Here is a 22,091-nt window from a genome sequence, read left to right as displayed (position 1 = left end):
TCGCTGAGAACCTGCATTTATATTCCAGGCCCTATCACCCTCCTCTACTCCAGATCCCTGTTTTCTCTCTGCCTACGACCATCTCCATTTAGCTGTTTGGAACACATCTCAAACCCAACATGTCCAAAACCACAGCCTGTTACTAAATATACAGGATGATTCAAAAGCAACTGAACACCTTCAAAAAGTTACCAGACCATGTGATTTCTCCCTGTGGAGTCAGATCCAGACGCTGGGTTTGCACCGCCTCTTCCTCCCAGCTTGAAGACAGCACTGGGTCTGCCCAGGCCACTTCATCCACTGATGGTAAAAACGCTGTGCGATCACTGTCCTGGGACACAGGGGTGCGTACCGAGCCATTTTTAAGAGACTATAGAGGCAACCACGATGGCTCCTTTACAAACTGATGTACAGATATTCTTACATAGCCTCATTACCACGAAAATGCTCAATTCTTTTGCCCTCCCCTGGGCTGCTCTTCATCCTACTCTAAAGAGTTACCACCCTGCTGTAGATGAGTGGTTCTGCTATCTCTGGGATTACATTTCACTGGAAGACAGACCCTATGGAAGCAGGGCTTCGGTTTTATTCACTGCTTATTGCTAGCACCTAACATATCTGTCACACAGCGGATGCAGGTGTGCAACGGGTATCAGTATCTAGAGAGAGATCCTGATGCCTGGGAAAGAGCGAGGGCAGGAGGAGAAAGAGATGACAGAGGATGAGATGGCTGGATGGCATCACCAACTCGATGGACATGAGTTTGAGCAAGCTCTGGGAGTTGGCGATGGACAGGGAGGCCTGGTGTGCTGCAGTCCATGGGGTCACAAAGAGTAGCACACGACTGAGCGACTGAACCATGACAACAATCTATTGATGAGTCAAGCGAGCGCCTAAAGCAGCACAGTAGCTGCCACTCGTGTCAAAGCTTCCGCCTGCTCCAGCCCTGGATGCCCACTCTTTCCGCGGGGTCTTCGGGGTTTGGAGAGTATCCCTCACAATGTCCCCACCCCACAGACTCACCGCCTCTCCTACAGATTAGGGTCTGAGACTCTCAGAGACACCAAGGCCTGTAAGGTTTGACCCGCTTCTCCCTGAGTCCCTCAAAAGGTCCAAGGGACCAGCTAGCACCGCCAGTCTCCTCTCTGTGTCCTGGCAGGACGCGTGGCCGCTCACCTGTCAGCCTCCACAGGTGCTCGCTTCACACGGCTCCCCACGCTGCATGACTAGCTTCTCTGCTTTGTCCTTTTACCATGGCCAAAGGAAAGTTACCTCAGGGAACCCAGTAACTATCGCCTGTGCCTGAAAACAAGGCGGTAATGGCCTTACTCTTCTCTGGCAGAGTCAAGTTCACTAGCATTCTGACAGTTATTTTCTTAGGGCTTTCTCAGCTGTTATAGAATGTTAAGACTGCATGTTGAAAACTCCAGAACTAGACGAATGATACATTCCTACAGAAATTCTCTGAAAGGATAAGGACAGACAGACAGGTGTCCGCTTTCTGGGCAAAAGATACCTCACATCATAATGAGCAAGATGAAAATGCAGATGCGCCCACCCCTTGAGAAGCGTGAAGAACCGAACAAAATTAAAGGTCCAGTCTTAGAGAAAAGGATGCGCCTGTGACATATGGTTAAAAAAGCACGTTACGGGTTTTGTTTTGGTCTTTTCTTTCTGTTTTAGTTTTCCCTTTCTGTGCGTGCCTACAAATAGGCTGTTAATTCATTTGCTTGAGATGGGTTAGGTACAGTCAGCGTTAACTTCAAAAACTATAAATCCATGAATATTGTAGTAGTGATATATTACCATAAATGATAAAACAAAATAAAATATCATTAGAAAATAGGAAACAAGAGACAAGAAGCCCTTCAGTTAATTCTAAGCTAAAAACAGCATTATGGAGGTACGTCATTTGGAAATATTCTCAGCCTCAGGTTTAGGAGCAAGTGAGAGGTGAGGAAAACACAAGCTGAAAACCCAGGAAACAGACATGCACAGCCAGGACTGTGATCTTTCCTAATTCTCAAACACTCTGCTGCTGCTGCTAAGTTGCTTCAGTCGTGTCCGACTCTGTGCGACTCCACAGACGGCAGCCCACCAGGCTCCCCCGTCCCTGGGATTCTCCAGGCAAGAACACTGGAGTGGGTTAACACTCTGCAGCCACTGGTTAAGTGAAACTCAATGTACATCAGTTGTCTAAAAGAAGGTCTGAGCCAAACTGATTTTTTTCCAAAGCTGTGAGATTTGGCTTTATTGACAGATTTTAAAAGAGAGAAACACGTGGTGACATGAAAGGGAAGTTCCCCAGTACTGCACCTTACCATCAGATGTAGCTAGCAAGAGAAAGGCTGAAAAGGCCTCAGGACCCATCGCAACATCCTGGCCAGTCTAGAAGTTCCTCGACCGAGTACATAACCGAAACGAGGAACCTGCCTGGGTCCAGTGATGGGGTGCTCTTTACAGCTTCCCAGCATCAATGACTCCAGCTCCAATGGCTACGTGGCAAGAACAAGAACAGAAATAATCATGACTCTGTGTCATGATACAACCTCACCAAAGAATTAGAGGATTTTTCTGCCTTATATTTATTAACTATACATCAACACCCCAATGAATTTAAGATATGCTCATCTGGGAGTTTGTCTTATAACTGCCCCCACCACAGGAGCTCACTCTGGGCACATAATGCCATTCCGTTTTAATGACTTTCTCCCTCTCGAATCCTCTCCTCCAGCTGCCTCTGCTGTCCCTTTTCTCCAGTCTCCTGGGCCCTGTTTGTCACGTGTCCTCTCCTCAACATTCTTAGACTTACAGATTTCTAGACTCCTAACACCAAGGGACCCTGAGATGCTGTCCAGTACATTCCTCTATTCTCTTATCCAAAACTATTTATTAAGCACATATTAGTAGACACTGTTCTCTACTCGGGTCCATCGCCTCCCTGCCCCATCCTTCAGTTACAGTCACATGTGAACAACCCCAGACAGAAGAGAATCTGTGCTCCGCTTTAAATGTCAACAGACCATTTCACAGCCTCCCTCGAAAACTCAACTTAAAGCAGTGACCCAGATCATGGGACAGAGATTCCCCCAACAGGCGGATGTAAATTAATGTTCAGTGACACCATCAGAAAAATCCAATAGCCATCACATGCCCTTGGACCGGACTCCTTCCTCTCCTTTGTCTGGTATGACCCTGGGGCCAAAAATCACTAAAAGCTCCTCAATTCTAAGAAGGAAATTCTACACATCTTAATGATGATGCCGTCTGTTTAAACTTTACCTCTAGCTTGTTGATGACCTGTGGGTGGCAAAAACATGGGTGTACAGGCCGTTCCACAGACTAAGAGCCGGTGAATCCTGGGAGAGGGGCCTGGGGACCTTGTCTACCTCCCTGGGCAAAATATGACCGAAAACCAGGTTTGAGAACCTCTCCTTCACTTGAGAGAATGTAGGCTCTAGCATCAGACAAAACTGGGGTATTGAAGAAACTTTTTTTTTTTTACGTTTGAATAGAAAATTTATTATTTTCATTTTCCAAGTGTTTTCTTTTTCTATTGGGGGGGAAAAAAAGAAATCTTAAGGACAGTTGTCACTAGCTGCCAAATTGAGGGTAGACTTTCTATGGTGTTTCAGTCGCTAAGTCACGTCCGACTCTTGCGATCCCATGGACTGTAGCCTGCCAGGCTCCCCTGTCCAGGCAAGAATACTAGAGAGGGTTTCCATTTCCATCTCCATGAAGAAACTTCTTAATTCTATTAGTTTACTTGTCTATGAAACAGGAAGACTGGGAGGATTGCAATTACTCTATGCAACCTGCCTGGCACACAGAGGAGGTGTTCAAACACAGCAGTGACCTTATTAGCTCACTATTACTTAACTCTTTTAAAAATCCTTCTCTGAATCTGCATGTCTCTATTTGGGAGGCCAAGAGTGGAAAGCAGAGTGTTTGTAAGAGCTTTGCCAATCATGCCTGACAGGAATGAGAGGCTGATTTCATATGTCCCCACGATACAGTCTTACACAGGCCACCCTTTTTTTTTTTTAAAAAAAAAAAAGGAGAAATCACTTAAGATTTGGCTGCGGACTCACTGGCACCTCGCCATCTTTCCTGCTTCGCAGGAGCCCAGCAGGCCGCTCCCCAGGAAGGCCACTTGCACTGGTCCACACCTCAGTCACGTGGCTGCCCTGCTGCTCCTCACCTCCACCCTTGCATCAACCTGATCCTGTGGGCGCATGTGCTGCTCCATCTTCCCAACTGCACATCAAGATGTGGGTCAGACACAAGTCCTGCCATCATCCACAGACCATCCCTCCCGATGTCTGCCATGTTAACAAAAATCCATGAAAGGCCCCATATCCTGCGTGATCACGACCAGGCACTTTTGCCAATTTTTTTGTTTAGTCCTCGTTTGGAAAAGAAGCAAGACTTCCTCAAGTTACAGGATAATTTTCCTTCCATCTTAGTCTACTGTGTCCATTAAGCGTATTCCCCACACAGATGTCCTATTCTGCACCCCACAGAGAGCTGGGTATCAACAACGCCTCCCACGGAGCCCATAACAGATGCTCTGACCCATAACATTTCACAGGCTCTAATGTACACAGGAAAGGCTGGGCTCTAAAAGTCACACAAAAGCACTCATACATTTCACAGTGCCCTCATCATCCCCTCCTTCTCCTAAGAAACTTGCTGGAGTATCACTTCAGATGCAGGATTCTTCTAAGAGCTTTCCTTCTCAATACCCTATCACATCAACCCAATCAAGTGCCGTGACTATTATTGACACTGAATCTGACTTTAATGTCAAGTATGCTTACTAACAGAGCAAAGGTAAACATTCTTTAAATCTAGGTTTATCTAATAAAAATCCCCAAATTCACTGTTCGTTACTTGCATTCATCATAAAACTGAGGAAGGACTCTCACGTGAGTAAAGCTATATCTACGACTATTGATTCTAAAGCTATATCTACGACTATTGATTCATTTCAAACTTCTGTAATGCAAAGCAACATGCTGATTCCTCCAGACACGCGCGATACATTCCAGTGACTTCTACTTTAAAGACTCAGCTAAATTAAATATATTTAAGCCCATGCTTGCCTACAAAATTAAAATTATTTAATTCTCGACTAGTATTAAGGAATACACAAAAATTCAAAAAAAGGTTTCAAAAATTTAGGTTGGAAGAGAAAGAGTCAAGTTAAAACTAATTAGAAATGCCCATAATGACCATTTCCTTTTTTAAAAGGACGTTGTTCCAAAACTCCCACGTTTATTTCCCTCTCTCTGTGTATGTATTGCTTTTTGGATCCTTCACATCAGCACATTACCCACACCACAGACAGTTTCACGCTAGACAAGGAGGTAAGCCTGCCTGCCTCCCTGTGTTATCTGTCCACGTTCCATTTGAATCCAATTTCCTTGCATTACCTCTGCCCAGGTCAGGGATGAATGGCTGTCACATTCCCAGTGGAATAAAAAGAAAAACCCTTTCTTCCTGAGGCAGCAAGTTTCAATTCACAGAGCACATGGCTAATCTACATATGTGAAGGTCATGGCACTTCAGTCAAAGAGGTTAAGAATGGAACAGCTCACGTAAGGGGTTGTCTTAAACATCTTGGCATGATGCCCAACAAGTAAGAATGTTGAAAAGCAATAGATAGCTTCTGGCAGCAGCAAGGGGAAAAATATTTTGATCATGTGATGTGGTACACACTACTTCGTTTACTGCATGTGTGAAACTTTGAAGTCCCTAAAAAATACCACACATGCAAATCAAACCCAGATTTCAGCTTTACCGGGTAAGCCAGGCTAGTACATCTCCCGCTTCACAAGATGCATTTATGTGAAATTTCTAGACACATGGACAGTAAAACTCACCCCATTGGATGACCAGTTGGCTCAAATAGCTGATTACAAAATTTTTTTTTGCATTAGTTTTTCAAAGAACCATTAAACATCAAGAAAAGGTATTTACACTGAGAAAGCACATTCCTTCAAGTTATCAGAATATAACTGTCTTAAATAAAATCCATCTTCTCCCTCCATTCTTCTCTCTCTCTTCACTAATAATAGAGCAGCATGGAAAATTATAGGATTTTCATACCCAGTAAAAGACAAAACACAAAATTGCTTTTTATGTTCTATTTTCACTAATGAATCGTTGAATACAAGTGAAACACTTTTAAAATGCTCACATGTCTGACAGATATCTCAGGCGAGGAAGAAGGACAAAGTCCTGCCACACACACTGGGTACCAGGTAAGAAACCAAGGGGAACAGCCAAGCGGTCCACGAAGTGCACCTCTGCCCACCAGCAGGCAGGCTGGTTGGCATGGCCTCCCGGAGCTATGTCTATCCAGCCTCAGGAAGTGGAAGGGAGTTGGCACCCAGAGTAGGGGAAGGGAAGGGTTTCACACCCCACAATCTTGTTACAAACATGACGAAGATTTTTTTTTTAACTTTTCAACAGTTAAACTACTTGTTTAAAAACCAGAGAAAATTAATCGGAAGCAAAAGATCCATTTCACCAACTTGCAAATTGTCTGCCTACCACCAAATTACCTTCAACTCAAAATTTAGACTGCTTATGAGGCCAGTCTATAAACAGTATAATTCAATCCATATTTCTAGTCAAACTGAATAGTAAGTAAAATAAAAATATCCCACAAGCTATCTTTATTTACTTTACTTGCTGATGTTCATTTAGCAATCTAAGAATACTCCTCTATGCTAAACAATGAACACCATGATGTGTAACTATTTTCCCATATTCTCTGGATATCTTTTTAACTAATACAGTGTCCCTACACCAACATCATTAAAGGTTTGTTGATGGTGGTCAAATTAAATGTTCTAATTACTAACCTTCCGAATTTCTTTTTCCTTACCAGGAAACATATGACTGCAAAATACAGGGGAAACTACAGGAGACATTTTAGAAATGTGATCAACTGCCTCATAACCTTTCCTAAACTCCTGGCAAGGTAATGACATACAGGGCAATAAGAAACTGACACTGCCTGGGTTAGAAATAAGCTTCAAATATTAACCTATTTGTTCCGAGAGGAAAGACCAATAGGCTGTTAAACTGACTAATACAGAATCACACTTAGCTCATTTCAGTTCCTTACCATGCATCCCTACCCTTGCCAGGCAGTATACCAGTATATCGTCAAATCAACTTCTCCCAAGAATTCCATGACTAAGAATTCTTTCCCATCTCTTTGAAATGAAGAAGCTACAAACCTTAGAGAGGTGAAGTGACTTGCTCAGGGTCACACAGGTAGTAAATGCCCAGCCTTCAGGTTCTCCAACCTGCACTCCTTTGGTTCTGCCCCTTGCTTTCATCCCCACACCTCTTCACGTGGTCAACTTCTGATCCTCAAATGGATCTTAGCTTACGAGACCTGCTGTACAACAGAGCTTTCCTGCTCAGACCCACGCCAACCTGGTCTGCGAGGTACCCCTCTAACAGCTCAGCCCGCCCCACCTAAACCTGCACACTGTACTGTGTAGCATGCCTACCTGCCTTTGGTCTCTGCTAAAGACCAGGACTAGCTAAAGGCCAAGACTTCTCAAAGGATCCAACCCGCAGCCAAGTACCCAGTAGGCCCTGCAAAAACAGCAGCCTGGCGCTCCAGGTCTCACTACGCTGACATAAATCGATAGTCCCAAAGCCCCAACATTTTGAAGGCTGTTCAGGGAAGGTCAATGAACTGAATTTTAAATCCTTCACGGTATTGATATTATAAAGTCATTTCTTTAGCAGAAAAAAAATCACTGCATGATACCCAAAATAACATCCAAACTAAGATCACTTTCTCATCAGTGTCACAGCACCTAAGAACCACCTCCAAGTGTTCTGACCTTCCACATCAAATAGCAAAATGTATAATAACACACTCAACAGGAAATTTTCCGTTTGGATACATTATCATCTACTCTTCAAATAAGATGATGCACTCTGACAGATATAGTCTTTCTGCAGAGAACTGCAGAAGAATAATGTAGCCATTCATTTTAATTTCCACTTTGTAAGACACCAGGGGTTTCTGATAATTCACCAGGGAAAATTACAGATCATATGTTATATTTATTCTTTGTATCTTAAGCACTAAGTGGTGCTTGTTAAGTATTTGTTCATAATAGAATTAAATTTTGTCCCTGGCACTTTTAAAAATCTCAGCATAAAAAAGAAAAATTGCTCTTCTCTGCATATTTGAGGCAGTCCCTTGGCATTCTCAGATTTTACGTTTCCGGTTTTGACTCTTTGAGGGCAGTCCTAAACTTCCATGATATGTAAATTATAATCTGGCTAAGGACCAAATCTGAACCATACAGAAGTGAAGCTGAAGCAGATACAGAAGCAAGTTACTTAACTAATGAGAGACCAAGGCTTAGCACTCAGAACGTCAGAGAAGCTAATTTTAAATTTTTGAAACTTTGTTCCTTGCAAAAAAGTACTTCCGCTAGAGAGACAGTCTTTTCTGCAGACCATTAAAGTGGAAAGGCCTAAGAGGCAGAAGAAAAAGAAGTGACTCTTGGCCAGAGAACAGAATTTCCTAATACATAGGAAGAATATCGAAGGGGTCAGTGGCGTGGTCTAAAGGCGTCGGTCTCCCCTGGGCTCTACCAGCAAACCAAAAGCAGTTTCATGTAACCGTTTACAAGAGTCCAATCAGCACATAACTACATTTTGTGAGGGGAATTACTCTGGAATTCACAAAATCTGTATATTTGCACTGGGCTCAGTTGATATTCTCTGAACATGTCTGGGATCTAGTGTAGTTTAATAAGATATTCAGTGGTGCATAACTGATTAGGCAGTATATTCTTTTAAAAACATTTCAAAGCATCACAGGGTTTTATAGCTGGAAGGGACTAGGGGTCATTAACTGATGGAGGCAGAGGCTTGTCCTCAACCGCACCCTGAGTGCAGCAGGGCTAGGCAGAGAACAAGATCCCGGGCCCCCTTTTCTACAGCCGCGGTAGACCAGTGGTGCCACTTAAAGATGCTACAGGACCGATGGCTATGCTCTCGGTGGTCACCCCGCCTAGCAGGCCACAGTGCGAGAAGGAAAACTGAGTCCTGTCAGATCTCCGAGAAAACGAGCACTGAAGCCTCCAGAAGAATTCAAGGTCTGACCAACTCCAAGCCCGTGACCCTTCCCTTACGTCGGGACAGATTGTGATACATTTATATTCTCATAAACCCTCATCATCACAAGAAACAAACTAATATTCAAACATATCAGTTCCCTCAGAAATTGGCCCGTAAGAAAGATACTTGCTCAGCAGTGGCCATGTTTTCCCTTTCTGTTTCCAAAGTCACTAATAATTCACTGGGTGAAGCGAATTTATTATTTAAAAAAAAAATACGATCAGTAAGTTACTCGCATGCATAAATATATGGTCCCTGAATCTTAAAATCTGCTCTTAAAATTTCAGAAATTTTATAGACAAATTCTAGACAAATTTCAGAATTACCAACAATTTCCAAAAATTAGACTCTGAAGTATTATGAGCGGTTTCACTTCTGAGATGCTCATCACAAAAAGAAACAGGAGATACTAAGAATTCTGAAACATCCTCCACTAACCATCAATGCTTTGCTTTCTGAGGTTTATTTCAGGACCCAGAAGCAGTAGCTGAATTTACTCCTCAGCCAGCATACATTATCTAAACAGTTACCAAAAATACTCTAGCCATCTAAGTATCTTCCTAAATCTGAGCAGACTGTTTTAACTTTTTCCCCAAGAGCCCATATAATGTAGAAAACTGAGAAAAAGAAGAACCTCTCTATGTAAATTTCAAAGTGATCCTCTTCTTCTTCTAGTTATTATTCTCTGTAGTGGATCGCTATTTTGCTCTGGCACCAAGCCAACAACTATTTGGTAGACATGAAGAGTCACTAGCCCACATCGTCTCTATCACAACAATCTACAATTATTTGTTTTGCCAAAATCCACTCCCACGCCCAAAAAAGGCAGGCCAACAGACTGCTGACCCACATGGTTGCTCTTTGCACACTGTTTAAATGAGCCGGTTCTAAGTCAACGAGATGCCAAAACTACCAAGGCCAGGCACAGCGGAAGCAGGCTCTGGCAGGATGTCTCTGGCCTAAGCTGCACACAGGAGCAGGAGTGAGCCCCACGGCCTGGCTACCCCCTGCGGCTGGCACACGGCTGATTAAGAAAGTGGGTGAAATAAATATTTCCCAGTTGATAGTATACAGTAGGTATTTACCTGCTGTACACCTCACAGCATACACAAATGCTAAATGTTTACACCTTGAGAAGTAATTGTTGCTGCCAGTATGAGCTCTTAAACCACAGCTCATTTTCTCTGTGCCCTCTGGAGAATCTGGGGTTAAAGTACATCACTGATCGTATAAAGATGTGACCACATATCAGCATCAACAGTAACCGAAACACAATGCCAATATTTTACACACACAGAGCCTGTTCATGAGAAAGACTAACCAGGGCCCAAGAAATATCCCTTTGCAGCTGCCTCGAACATTTCATCAAAAGGCCAATCGTCTTAATTTAGGAATTTTTCCACCTACAAAGACTTTCTGCAGTTTTGCAGAGGATGATAAAACCATGAGGAGGGATGCACAAACCTGGGGCACAGAACACTGAAAACACGCACGTGGTTTGGTTTGCTTGCTCTGGGTTAGGGGGTGAGATGCCTTAAAACATAAAATACACTTTTTAAAAAATTATCATTATAAGTGATCTCCACTAATAACAGAAAGGTAAAACCAGTAATTTTAAAAAGAGGCTAAAAATGCAAAAAATGAAGAGAAATAAGGGGATAAGAGAAATAAATGATCATGCTAACAGTTCATTTCCATATCCTATTATCTAACAAAGTCCCAGATTTCTCCCAACAAAGTACCTCAAACCTTTAAACAGAAAGGCTTCGAAAAGTTGCTTTTCAGCTTTTAATACCATAACTGACAATGAAACAACTAACCTACACAATGCACATCTCCAAACTGACAAAAACAGGGACAATTACGCTAAAGTTAGAATTAGAAGCAATGGACTAAAAACAAACCAAAAACACCATTACTGTTCCTTGGAGGGAGGATTTACTCATAAACTATGAAGTAGCAAGATTAATGGTTATAAAAATAAGCTTATTTTATTTACATGTTAATAGCTAACAATTTTAAATTTTGACAAAAAAGGGAAGAAAAATATTTATTCATTTTTATTTGGGAGGATGAAAATATCCTGGAAATAGATGGAACAATGGTTGCACAGCAACGTGAATGTACTTAATGCCACTGAACTGTACCCTAAAGTGGTAAATTTTATGTAATGTACGTTCTGCCACAACCAAAAAATACACATATATAGCTTTTTTAGCATCCCATATTTAGAAAAATAAAGTGGTCTAGAATTTTCTCCTGGATTTCATCAAATATAGCTTCCCTTCTAGAGTCACTTAATAAGGAATAACTTCTACTCTGATTCTCAAATTTCATCTTTTATCAAGGCCCAAGGAGACAGGGAAGTGCATCTTAACAGAATGGAGGTAACAGAGGCCAAACCTACTCCATACTTCAGTTCAAAAGGACTGCCTTGCTGTGATAGATCTACTCCAGATTTTGCTGCCATCCTACCAAAAATAAGAGATTCTATGGATAGATGAGACATGCTTAAGATTTTACGGCTTTAGTCTCTTTCCTAGCAATGAATATCAATCAAGAAACAGATCAATTTCATCATTAGTTCACCTACTGAACTCCACAGCCTTCTAATATCCTTGTTGTTGTTGTTCAGTCGCCCAGTCATGTCCTACTCTTTGTAACCCCATGGACTGCAGCACAACATGCCTCCCTGTCCCTCAACATCTCCTGAAGTTTGCCCAAGTTCATGTCCATTGCATCAGTAATGCCATCCAGCCATCCCATCCTCTGACGCCCCCTTCTCCTTCTGCCCTCAATCTTTCCTAGCATCAGGGACTCTTCCAGTGAACCAGCTGTTCATATCAGATGACCAAAACACTGGAGTTTTAGCTTCAGCATCAGTCCTTTCAACGAGTATTCAGGGTTGATTTCCCTTAAGACTGACTAATTTGACCTCCTTGCTGTCCAAGGGACTCTCAGGAGTCCTCTCCAACACCACAGTTTGAAGGCATCAATCCTTTGGCGCTCCACCTTTCACACCATCCAGCGCTCACAACAGGACGTGACCACTGGGAACGCCATGGCCTTGACTACACGGATGGACCTTTTTACCTTGGCGTTGATCTATCCAGAAGTAGGTTTAAAAAACTGGTTACTGGATCCTATTCAACTAAGTAAATATAAGGAAACAGTTTTCTTAGAATTACTTGGAGTTAAAGACTTTGAAAATAGAACATATGTGTTGAAAACCTCCTGTGAAAACACATATTTTACTTTGATAAACTCACTCACTCAGTTAGTGAGTTTAATTAGGGGTTTCCCTGGTGGCTCAGCTGGTAAAGAATCTGCCTACAATGCAGGAGACCAGGGTTCGATCCCTGGGTTGGGAAGATCTCCTGGAGAAGGGAAAAGCTACCCACTCCAGTATTCTGGCCAGGAGAATTACATGGACTGGATAGTCCATGGGGTCTCAAAGAGTCTGATAAGACTGAGCAACTTTCACTTCACGTCACTCAATTAACATGAATCGTTACAACTACAGTATACTTACATCAACAATTTCATTCATTCCAGTGGCATACGGCAAAATAAGTGGATGCTTAATAATATTTAGGTAATTATACCTAAGTCATTCTAGGCAAATTTCTAAGAGAAAAAGTCACCACCATATAAAAAACATTTTAGGTCAAAATTAATTCACTCAACCACTCAATTAAACCAAAAAAGGCCGCTCAAGTCTTTTATAAACAGCCTTCAAACTGGAAAAAGCAGTACTGTGTAACAGATCTACACCTACATAAACACGCCCCTGGTGGATGAGCAGTTTTGCCTGGTTGCCCCCACTCCACACCCCGGGAAACCAGGACTTGGGACTCCTCGGTCTCAAGCATGCACACAAAGCAAGAACGCAGCTCTCCTTTACACACCCACAGTGATCTCCTGATGAAGGAGACCCCTCTAAAAAGGCACGTGATGAAAACTACCCAATTCCCAAAAGGCCATGGACAGGAATATGGCCCTCAAGTAAAAAGAGGATTGTAAAATGTCCTAAGTTTTTGTAATATCCATTTTGAAAATCTATATATTATCCCCAAAATTAATGGGACTTGAGTTTTATTAATACTCATTCTGAGCCTCCATGAATCTGCTGTTTTAAGAAACACACAACAGTTCTTTCAAACACAAATATTTAAGACTCCAATTTATATATCTACACACAGCCCAAAAGGAAAGTGACACAAGTGAAATACTAGTTCCCTTTCCTCAAATATGGATCAAAGCACACAGCTCCATTAAGTGAGCAGTGTCAAGCTCCTGCAGAGAAGGAAGAAAAACCTCTCCACCCGGGAGAGGCAAAAAGCTAATAGTTTCCTATGCCAACCTGCCCCAAATTTACATCTCCAAGTCAGTCTTCAAAATAAGTTGCAAAATTTTATAGAAACCACCGCCCCCCCCTCAAAAAAAATTTTTTTTTAATGTAAACTACTTTCTTGCTAGAAGAGAAGAGGGTTAAATAAATGATCATCTTTTTGGTTTGCCTGTCACACTGGTATTTATCTTAGGGAAATAAGTAAGTTCCTATTACATCAGAATTCTTTTTTTTTTTTTTCAAATACACCCAGCTCCAAATTATAAAGTAATAAAGTCCATTCATATAGACCTGAAAATTCAACCACCCTCTGTTACATCTGTTTTCTTTAAAATGTGTCTATTTCTAATAAAACTACCAAATGGGTTGTATATTAAGAGACTTCCTCTACACTGTCTTACATTTTTTAAATCGGTTCTCAAGCCAGAATTAATATATACTTTTATGCCAGAGTGAAGATGTTATTCTTACAGTTTTAATGAAAGAAAATGGTAGTTAGAGGGTAGTTCATTAGTACAAGTGTCTAGGTGTGATTTGGAATATTTCCATATCCACAACACAATTCAGATGCTTCTGATACAACATGACATGGGAAAAATGGAACGAGTATAAAAAGTTTTGCCAAAAATTCACTCCTGAATATAGATAAAAAAACAAAACCAAAGAAAAACGAGGGATTAGGGTTTCTTATTACAGATGCAAGGTAAGAATATGTTGTTCCCTGGAATATATGTATTGATTTTGTGTTAATATAAACATAAATTTAAGTGACAGCTGTCATACAGAGTAGTTGCCTTAAAAAAAAAAAAACTGCAAAAGTACACAGAAATCAGGATCCCCAATGAAAACAATTTTAAGCCATGCACAATTTCATTTCAGATAACCCAGAAAAACAGAAAACAGTTGACATTTTTCATTGTATTTTCTTTGTTTTTTAAATGAACCACAGTTGCCAATTCCACCTCCTCTTAAAGATGGGGCAGCTGGCCAGTCATAGCTCAGCAAATGTATCAATTTAGTCCACAAATATTTCTTTACAAGATTTAACATATCATATAGGATAACTGCACTGAGCGGGGAAAGTGGGAGAGTGTTATAATGTATCTTATTCAAATTTTAAGGTAATCAGGAACCAGCCTGTAAGTCTGGTTACTTACAAAACTTACTGCTTTGAAATCAGCTAATCAGTTTTCTTTTAATGGTAAATAAGGCTTTTTAAAAATTATGTTGTATTATATTCTATAAAATTAAAGTTAAAATAGGATTAATGAAATTCAGCACAAATATGGACATCACAAAATCTTAGTTATGTGAGCAGTCCTCAGTATTCCTTTTGAGATTGCTTTATCTGAATACTTTATCTCACAAAAACCCACTAAGTATATTGTAAAATGCCTTATTTCACTTTTAAAAAAGACCCTCCCATTACAATATACACACGTTTTGTTCTCAATTACAAAAACATTGCCACCCAATGTAAACCATTCCTAAATCAAAAATGAAACTAAACGTGTTAAAAGCCATGAGAAAATTTAATAGTATTTCATGACCTATAGTTATATAGTAATCTAATGTTTTGGACAAACAACTGGTCCTTAGTATAACTATCATAACAAATACTAAAGAATAGCAGCCTTCCAAAAAGAAAAAATACCAAAAAAAGACACATTCCACATGTTATACGGTATAGTACCTACAAGAAATCAGTGAATCTAGGTCACACGCCCAGCATTTTTCTTCCCCCTTAAAAACAAAAAAGCTATTCCTAAGGGTCATACTGAGGACATAAAGGATTCACTCTCATTCCAAGAAAACAAAACACTTAAAATGACTGGTACCACTACGAAAAAATACCGGAAAGTAACACCGACCTGCATCTGCCTCTATCATCCTCGTTACTGGTTTACAGAGATGTGAATTCTAAACTGTCCCTTTAAAAGGAAGCTGACAAAGCAAATCTTTTCAAAATTAATTACATGGGTTTATTTACACAAAGTTTTCCTATGTTTTCACCTATCCGAATCAAAAAAATCAGAATCCCAAGTTTTCTATGAAGAATAGGAAAATGTATTATCATTAACAGTAAAACTCTACTAACTGAAGATTAGAAAGGAGTGGACTCCCAACGTCCTCAGCCTGGGATTCACATGATTATCTGTTAAATTCAGTAATGCACACATTCTGACAAGTCTCTCATCTAAAATACGGTTATTATTAAAATGCACCTTCCTAAAGTAAATGAGCTAAATAAAAACAGATATTACAGCCACCATTATTCCTTTTTAACATATTTTAACGTTAAAAAAGTTTAAAAAATTCTAATGTCCCTGAAAGAAAAACTATTTGGAAGAAACCCAGCACAATTTGCATGTAATACAGTTTCCCTAAAACACTGTGTAAGCAGTTCAAATAAGGCTCATATAACCTAACCTAGCAAAATAATCAAGGGGGGGAAAAAGATTCCTGAGGCATTTGCTTCCAAATCAGAAGCAAATACAAAATAATTTTTTAAATTTCACAACGTCCATTTCTTCCCTTTTAACTAATTGCTGTCTCCAAAAATTATTATAGTTTCCCCATTTCATGTTTTCTTAAACATCATGTCCATTCTAACTGAAACCCCTCATACACTAACATCTAAAAACGATCAGGATTGTTAAAGCACAACTTACCAGAAATATAGTTTTAATCTTGTTATAAAGCTAATATTACTAAAATATACCACTGGCTATCAGAATCATGACATTTTTAATGTTACAAGTTTTAATTTTATATTAAACTACTTGTGATGACATAATTCCAAATTTTTTCATGGTTTAATCCATAAAGGGTAATTTTATAAAAGCTTTCCAAATCCAGAAACTGGTAAAATTTTTGGTTTAATTCTTTTTCAATTGCCATATCCTCACCCTACAATTATAGTGAATGAGATATGCAATGGCCATGCTGAGACTGTCAAACAGCTGAATTTTCTAAGTGCCCAATACTGGACACCAGTGTAATGTTTTTAGGTATTTAATCCTCTTATTAGTAACTGTGATTCATAATAATTTAAGCTTTAAATAATATTCCACCTTACATCTGCATGTAATAGAGCTCAGTTATTATTTGTGGCAAGAATTTTTGTGACTGTACTGCTCAGCACTTCTATTTACATCAGCAGTGCTAAATGCCCAATGGTGAGAGGGGAGCCAATCAGATGGCAGATTAGATGTCAACTCAGAGGCAGCTGTCTGGAGACTATTACAGCCAGTTTACCTCCACAATTCAAATTCCAAACCTTGCAAAGGAGATCAAGCCAGTCTTTAGGCTCAGCCTCCGAGCGAGAAACAGCAAGAGTGCAGGACTCTTCCTAATAACGCTGAAGGACTTGGGGGGGCGGGGGGGGCGGAAATTAAAAATCCAAATAAATCTGATCCAAAAAGATCCATTTTCTCTGGTCTGCTCCCTCCCTGGGTTCGCTGACTAAAAACGTACGCCTAACCCACGATCCAAATAAGTTCAGTTTAACCGGAATGTGTTCCTTTAACGCAGCCTGTCCGTTGAAGGTGACTCCTTTCAAGCAGCCTGCAAGCCAAATAATGGATTTCCCCGGCTTATTCTTGGGAATGAATCGATATATTTTAGGGTCGTTTTCCTCCCCATCGTTGTAAAACGTGGGTACTCTTTTTGGCTACTAAACGCTCAAAACTCGAAGCCCGCGTCGAATATCGCCGAATGCCTGGGCACAACTACGAAACACACGATCGGCTGCCACAAAGCTAACCTTTTTTTTTTTTTTCTTCTCCTGCCTTCACCTTGTGAGCTATAAGAGGGAAAAACGCGGTGTGGCCTGAGGTAGGACAAAGTTCCTCATTCTTTCCTCAGTTCGAGCTCATGGTGGGCGCTACCCGAGAAGCGGGGGGCAGTTATTCCTCCTCAGACCCTACCGGCCCGGAGCGCCTATTTCTGTGGTAAAAATAAATAAATAAATAAAATAAAGCTGCCCGAACGGTCCCCAGCGCCCACACGGCTTCCCGGTGGCGCGGTCCCGGCCGCGCGGCTCGGCGCCCAGGGCGGGGGTGTCGAGGCGGGCGCTCGGCGACCGGCCACCGCGGCGCCCGTCCCGGGCCTCGGCGAGGGGACCCCCTTTCCGCCCCCCGGGGCCCCGGGCCGCGCACTCCGACCCTGCGCGCCGCCGGGCCTCGGAGCGAGGCAGCCGCGAGTTAAAATGGCTTTGGGCGCCTCGCTCCCCCACCTCCCCACCGCCGCCTCACACACACACACCACCACCAACCCCCACCAGGGCCGAAGACGCAGAAAAAGTAACGCGGAAAGAAAAGAAACTACAGGGCTCGCGGCGCGCGGCGAGGCCGCCGCGGCGGAAGCAGGCCCGGCCGGCGCGGGGGTTACCTGGGATCTGCCCATGGTCGGGCCGGGGGTGCCGGGGCTCATCGCCGGGTGGCTCCTTTGTTGCGCGGCCGCCCAGGCCGGGCTGGCAGCGGCGTACTGGGCGCCCATGTCCTTGCCCAAGCCCATGCCCGCGGCCGCCTGCTGGCCGCCCGCCGCCGCCCCCGCCGCCGCCGCTGCCGCCTGGGACTGGGGCTGCGACGGCGGCGGCGGCGGCGGCGGCGCGCTGGGGCTGCTGTAGTCCGGGTAGCTGCCGCCGTAGCTCCTCATCATGGGGCTGGGCGAGGTGAGCAGCTGGTTGAGGGTCGGGGTGGCCCCCGACGGGTGCTGGTTCTGCCCGGCGAAGCGCTGGAAGCCCCCCGTCGCCGCCGCCGCCGCTGCCGCCGCCGCCGCGCCGGCGGCCGCCTTGCTGAGGCTCGCGGCCCCGCCGCCCCCGGGGCCCATCATCATGCCGCCGCCCTGCTGCCGGGGGGAGCTCAGCACCCCGTACCCCGAGGACGAGCCCCCATAGCCGCCGCCGCCGCCTCCTGCTGCTGCTGCTGCCGCCGCCGCCGCGGCCGCCGCCGCCACAGCTCCCGCTCCTCCTGCTCCTCCTCCTCCTCCTCCTCCTCCTCCGCTGCCTCCTCCTCCTCCTCCTCCTCCTCCACCGCCGCCGCCGCCGCCGCCGCCCGCGCTGGGCCGGCTGTAGCCCGGATAATGGTTGTACTGGCTGTTGGGGTACCCTTCGTGGGAGTTCTGCAGGGGGTCCATGCTGTTGGGGGCTCCGGCGGCAGCTGAGGCGGAGTGCATCAGCCCCATCCCGGGGCTTTGTTGTCCGCCATGTTGATCAAAGCAAGGCCCAGCGCGGCCGCCGGGGCCGCCGCTAGCTGGGGCAGCGCTGCCATAGTAATTATTAAACTCCGAGACGGCCGCCGGGCCGCCGCCGCCGCCTCCGCCGCCCCCGGGCACGGCGACTGGCGGCGGCGGCTGCTGCTGCTGCTGCGCGCCCAGGGCGCCCAGGCCCGGCTGCTCGAACCGGCCGCCTGCCGGCTCCCCCATTTTGGGCGGCGCGTCGTCCTCGTCGCCCGGCTTGCTCAGCAGCGGCTGGCCCGGGGGCTCGGCCTGGCTGCCCGCAGCGGCACCGTCCTTGGCGCCTCCATGTTGCGGCTGCTCCATGTCGGCACCGGGCTGAGGCGTGCCGCCGCCCGCGCCGCCGAGGCTGTTGTTGTTGGAAATGGGATGTTGGTGCTGCTGCTGCTGCTGTGGTTGCTGCTGCTGCTGCTGCTGGAACTGGTTTAGCTGCTGCTGTAGTGCGTGGTGGTGGAGGTGGTGGAGGTGGTGGGCATGGTGGTGGTGGTGGTGTTGGAGGTGGTGGGCATGGTGGTGGTGATGGTGGTGGTGGTGCTGCTGCTGGTGGGGCGCTGCGGCGGGGGCTTCGCCAACGGTTTTCAGTTTGTGGTTGGGGAGCAGCCCCGTCTCCATGGCCGAGCCCGGGCCCGACGAGGAGGAAGAGGAGGACGCCGCAGCCGCCGCGGCGGCGGAGGAGGAGGAGGAGGAGGAGGACAGCGCGGTGGCGCTTCCACCCTCCGCCTCGGAGCCGCCGCTCTTGGCGCTGTTAGTGCTGGCGGCGACCGCGGCCGCGGCGCTCGCGTTATGGGCCATGTTCAGTTCGTGACGGGGGTGCAGGGGGTGGTGGTGCACATTACTCAGGCCGCTGCCGTCGCCGCCCCCCAGCATGGGTCCCGGTGCCGCCGCGCCGCGCGCCCCCGCCTCCAGGTCCCGGGCCCCGGGCGCCGGCCGCGGCCCCGGGGGCGCCCGCCGCTCGCCGCTGCCCGCCCGCGCTGCTGCTGCTGCCCGCGCGGCCATGATCGCCGCGGCGTGGCGAGGCCGGGGGGGGGGGGGGGGGGCGGCGCGCGGGGGGAGACAATAAAACCCACTTTTTAGTCCGCGGCCCCTCCTGTGCGCATCCACACGCCCCGACGGGAATCGAGCGAGCCCCCTCCCCACTCCCCTCACTCCAAGGGCCCCGCCGGAGCCGAACCGGGAGTCTACGCCTTACGGTCTGGGCCTGTTCCCGCTGTGTGATTTCAGGGTGAAAGTTTTTAGTGCAGGTTTAAATGAAACTTTTTCTCTTTTTCCTCTCTACCCCGGATATGGGTAAAAATACACGACTGACTTGAGCCGCTCGGGCCCAGCATGGCTTGAGAGGGAGCCGGGCGAGCCCGAGCAACTATTATCCACTTCTCTCTGCTCGGGCGCACTCGCAAAACGCGGACTGGACTCAGCCCTGGGCCGCCGCGGCCCGCGGGCCCTGCGCCCTCCTGCCCACCCGGCCCGGGTGCAGCCTCGCGGGCACCGGCGGCCCCGGGCTGGGGAGCTCGGGTTGGTCCGCGCCGCTGGCGTCCGGAGCGCGGCGGGCGTGGGGCGACCGGAGGCTGCACTGTCCCCTCGTGCCTCCGTCGCCTTGCCAACCGGGCGTTCGCGTGTTTGTTTTCACGTCTAAAAGACACGATACAAAGGTGGAAAACGAGTCTGACGAGCAGACAAAAGAGGGAGAGAAGGGCCGGGGAACAAAGTTGTCTGTTGGCCTCAAAGGTTACGAGGAGCGGACGGATAAAGAAAATATTTGGGCAATCTGTGCAAAAGCACTGCCTCTCCCAACAGTTATGTAATTTTTCAGCATGTTAGCCTCTCTCCCTTGATTTCGGGCCATTAGTGTGATTCCCACAACTTCTTCAAACTGCAAAATTAGCAAAGAGTTTTAACTGAAGGTTAGCCTCATTCCAGGAGCTCTGTGCCCTGTACACAGCAGGTACTCAATACATGCTTATTACTGACTGCACCTGCCCCAAAGAAATGCCGATATAACTTTTTTTTAAGACAGTGTGTGTGTGCCTGCACGCTTCGTCCCTCAGTTCTGTCTGAGACTCTGCGACCCCATGGACTATAGCCCACCAGGCTCCTCTGTCTATGGGATTCTCCAGGCAAGGACACTGGAGTAGGTAGCCATTCCCTTCTCCAGGGGATCTTCCCAACTCGGGGATCGAACTGGGGTCTCCTGCATTGCATTCTTTACGATCTGAGCCACCAGGGAAGCCCACGTAGGCTTTATTAATGAAAACACAAAAGTATTCCCAAAGGAGCATTTTCTCACAATGCACTTGCCTGTCTTCTCTCTGAAGGAAAGCCTTCAAATGTGTAGAGTGATGTGTTATGCTCCCAACAACTTGCATGTGGAAATTTAACTATTGGTGCCATAATAGCAAGAGCTAAGGTTTATCTCATGTCTTCATAAATCTGTATGACGCCTTTCATCCTATTTTAGAGGTTATGTGCACAGTTAACCCTCTTGATATGAGTTCATTTCTAAGTAACGTGAAACAAAACTAAAATATGTTATATTTCATAAACATAAGATCAGTGATGATGTAAATCCATCAAATCTAATCCTGCAGCAAAAACGTTTCACACTTTTTCTTCAAATACTATCCATTGTTTTATCACTTTTTGATGTTTTAAATGTTTTTATTATTGTGAATCTGTCACCTAGTAACATCTTGAATATCTTCCAAAGCAGGACTTCTTAACCTAAACAATAGCTCAGTTGTACTAGTGTGGACTCAGTTTTCACAGAGAGAAAGCATCTGAAACCAGAGCTTTCAAGAAGTCCTGCTAGCTGAAATGATATGTATGATTTTGGTAGAATGTAGCTTTCTAAAATCATCTAATTCTTCAGCTTTCCATAAAGGCTATTTTAGTTTATTTCAACTGCAGTGGTTATTTTTGTTTGCTTGACCAAGTGTAAATATGTTACTTGACTAACTAGAAAAGGATAGATGTGAAAAACTGGAGACTGATGGTGGAGGAGGGGAATCAGGTGCATACCCAAGAGTCATTCTATATAGAATGTAGAAACAACAAATTGCAAATCTATGCAAACAACTGGAAAACAGGAGTTATATCATCAAGTGTAAGTGAGTAAGAGGAATGTAAGGTGAATTCATGCCAAATCATTCATCAGTTTTTGCCAAGAGAATACTACATCTTTGTCAGTGTGCCTCTTTTCATTTTCTCCTGGATTTTCTCCCTTTATATAGTCAAATACATACTAATTACATGATGATACCACACAAGTTGAATTTTTTAAGTTTTCATATGCAAATACAAATATATGTCTGTTTTGCGTATGTGTTTATACGTATAT

At 44.9% G+C, this 22,091-nt stretch overlaps 1 protein-coding gene across 9 annotated transcripts in view; it reads right to left on the bottom strand.

Moving 5' to 3' along the window:
- The window catches only part of ARID1B (AT-rich interaction domain 1B), a 440,026-nt gene extending 420,261 nt beyond the window's left edge, over positions 1-19,765 (bottom strand). For all 9 annotated transcript variants that reach the window (XM_070795595.1, XM_070795600.1, XM_070795596.1 and 6 more), the window contains exon 1: positions 17,912-19,765. In XM_070795595.1, the coding sequence (XP_070651696.1) occupies positions 17,912-19,753 (1,842 nt within the window). In that variant the 5' untranslated portion in view covers positions 19,754-19,765. The remainder of the gene's footprint in view (positions 1-17,911) is intronic.
- Positions 19,766-22,091: the final 2,326 nt, after the last annotated feature.

The sequence above is a fragment of the Bos indicus genome, chromosome 9 (assembly GCF_029378745.1).
Source record: "Bos indicus isolate NIAB-ARS_2022 breed Sahiwal x Tharparkar chromosome 9, NIAB-ARS_B.indTharparkar_mat_pri_1.0, whole genome shotgun sequence".
Classification (NCBI taxonomy): domain Eukaryota; kingdom Metazoa; phylum Chordata; class Mammalia; order Artiodactyla; family Bovidae; genus Bos; species Bos indicus.
Note: the sequence above shows the minus strand (reverse complement) of the source record. Positions and strands in the feature narration are given on the sequence as shown.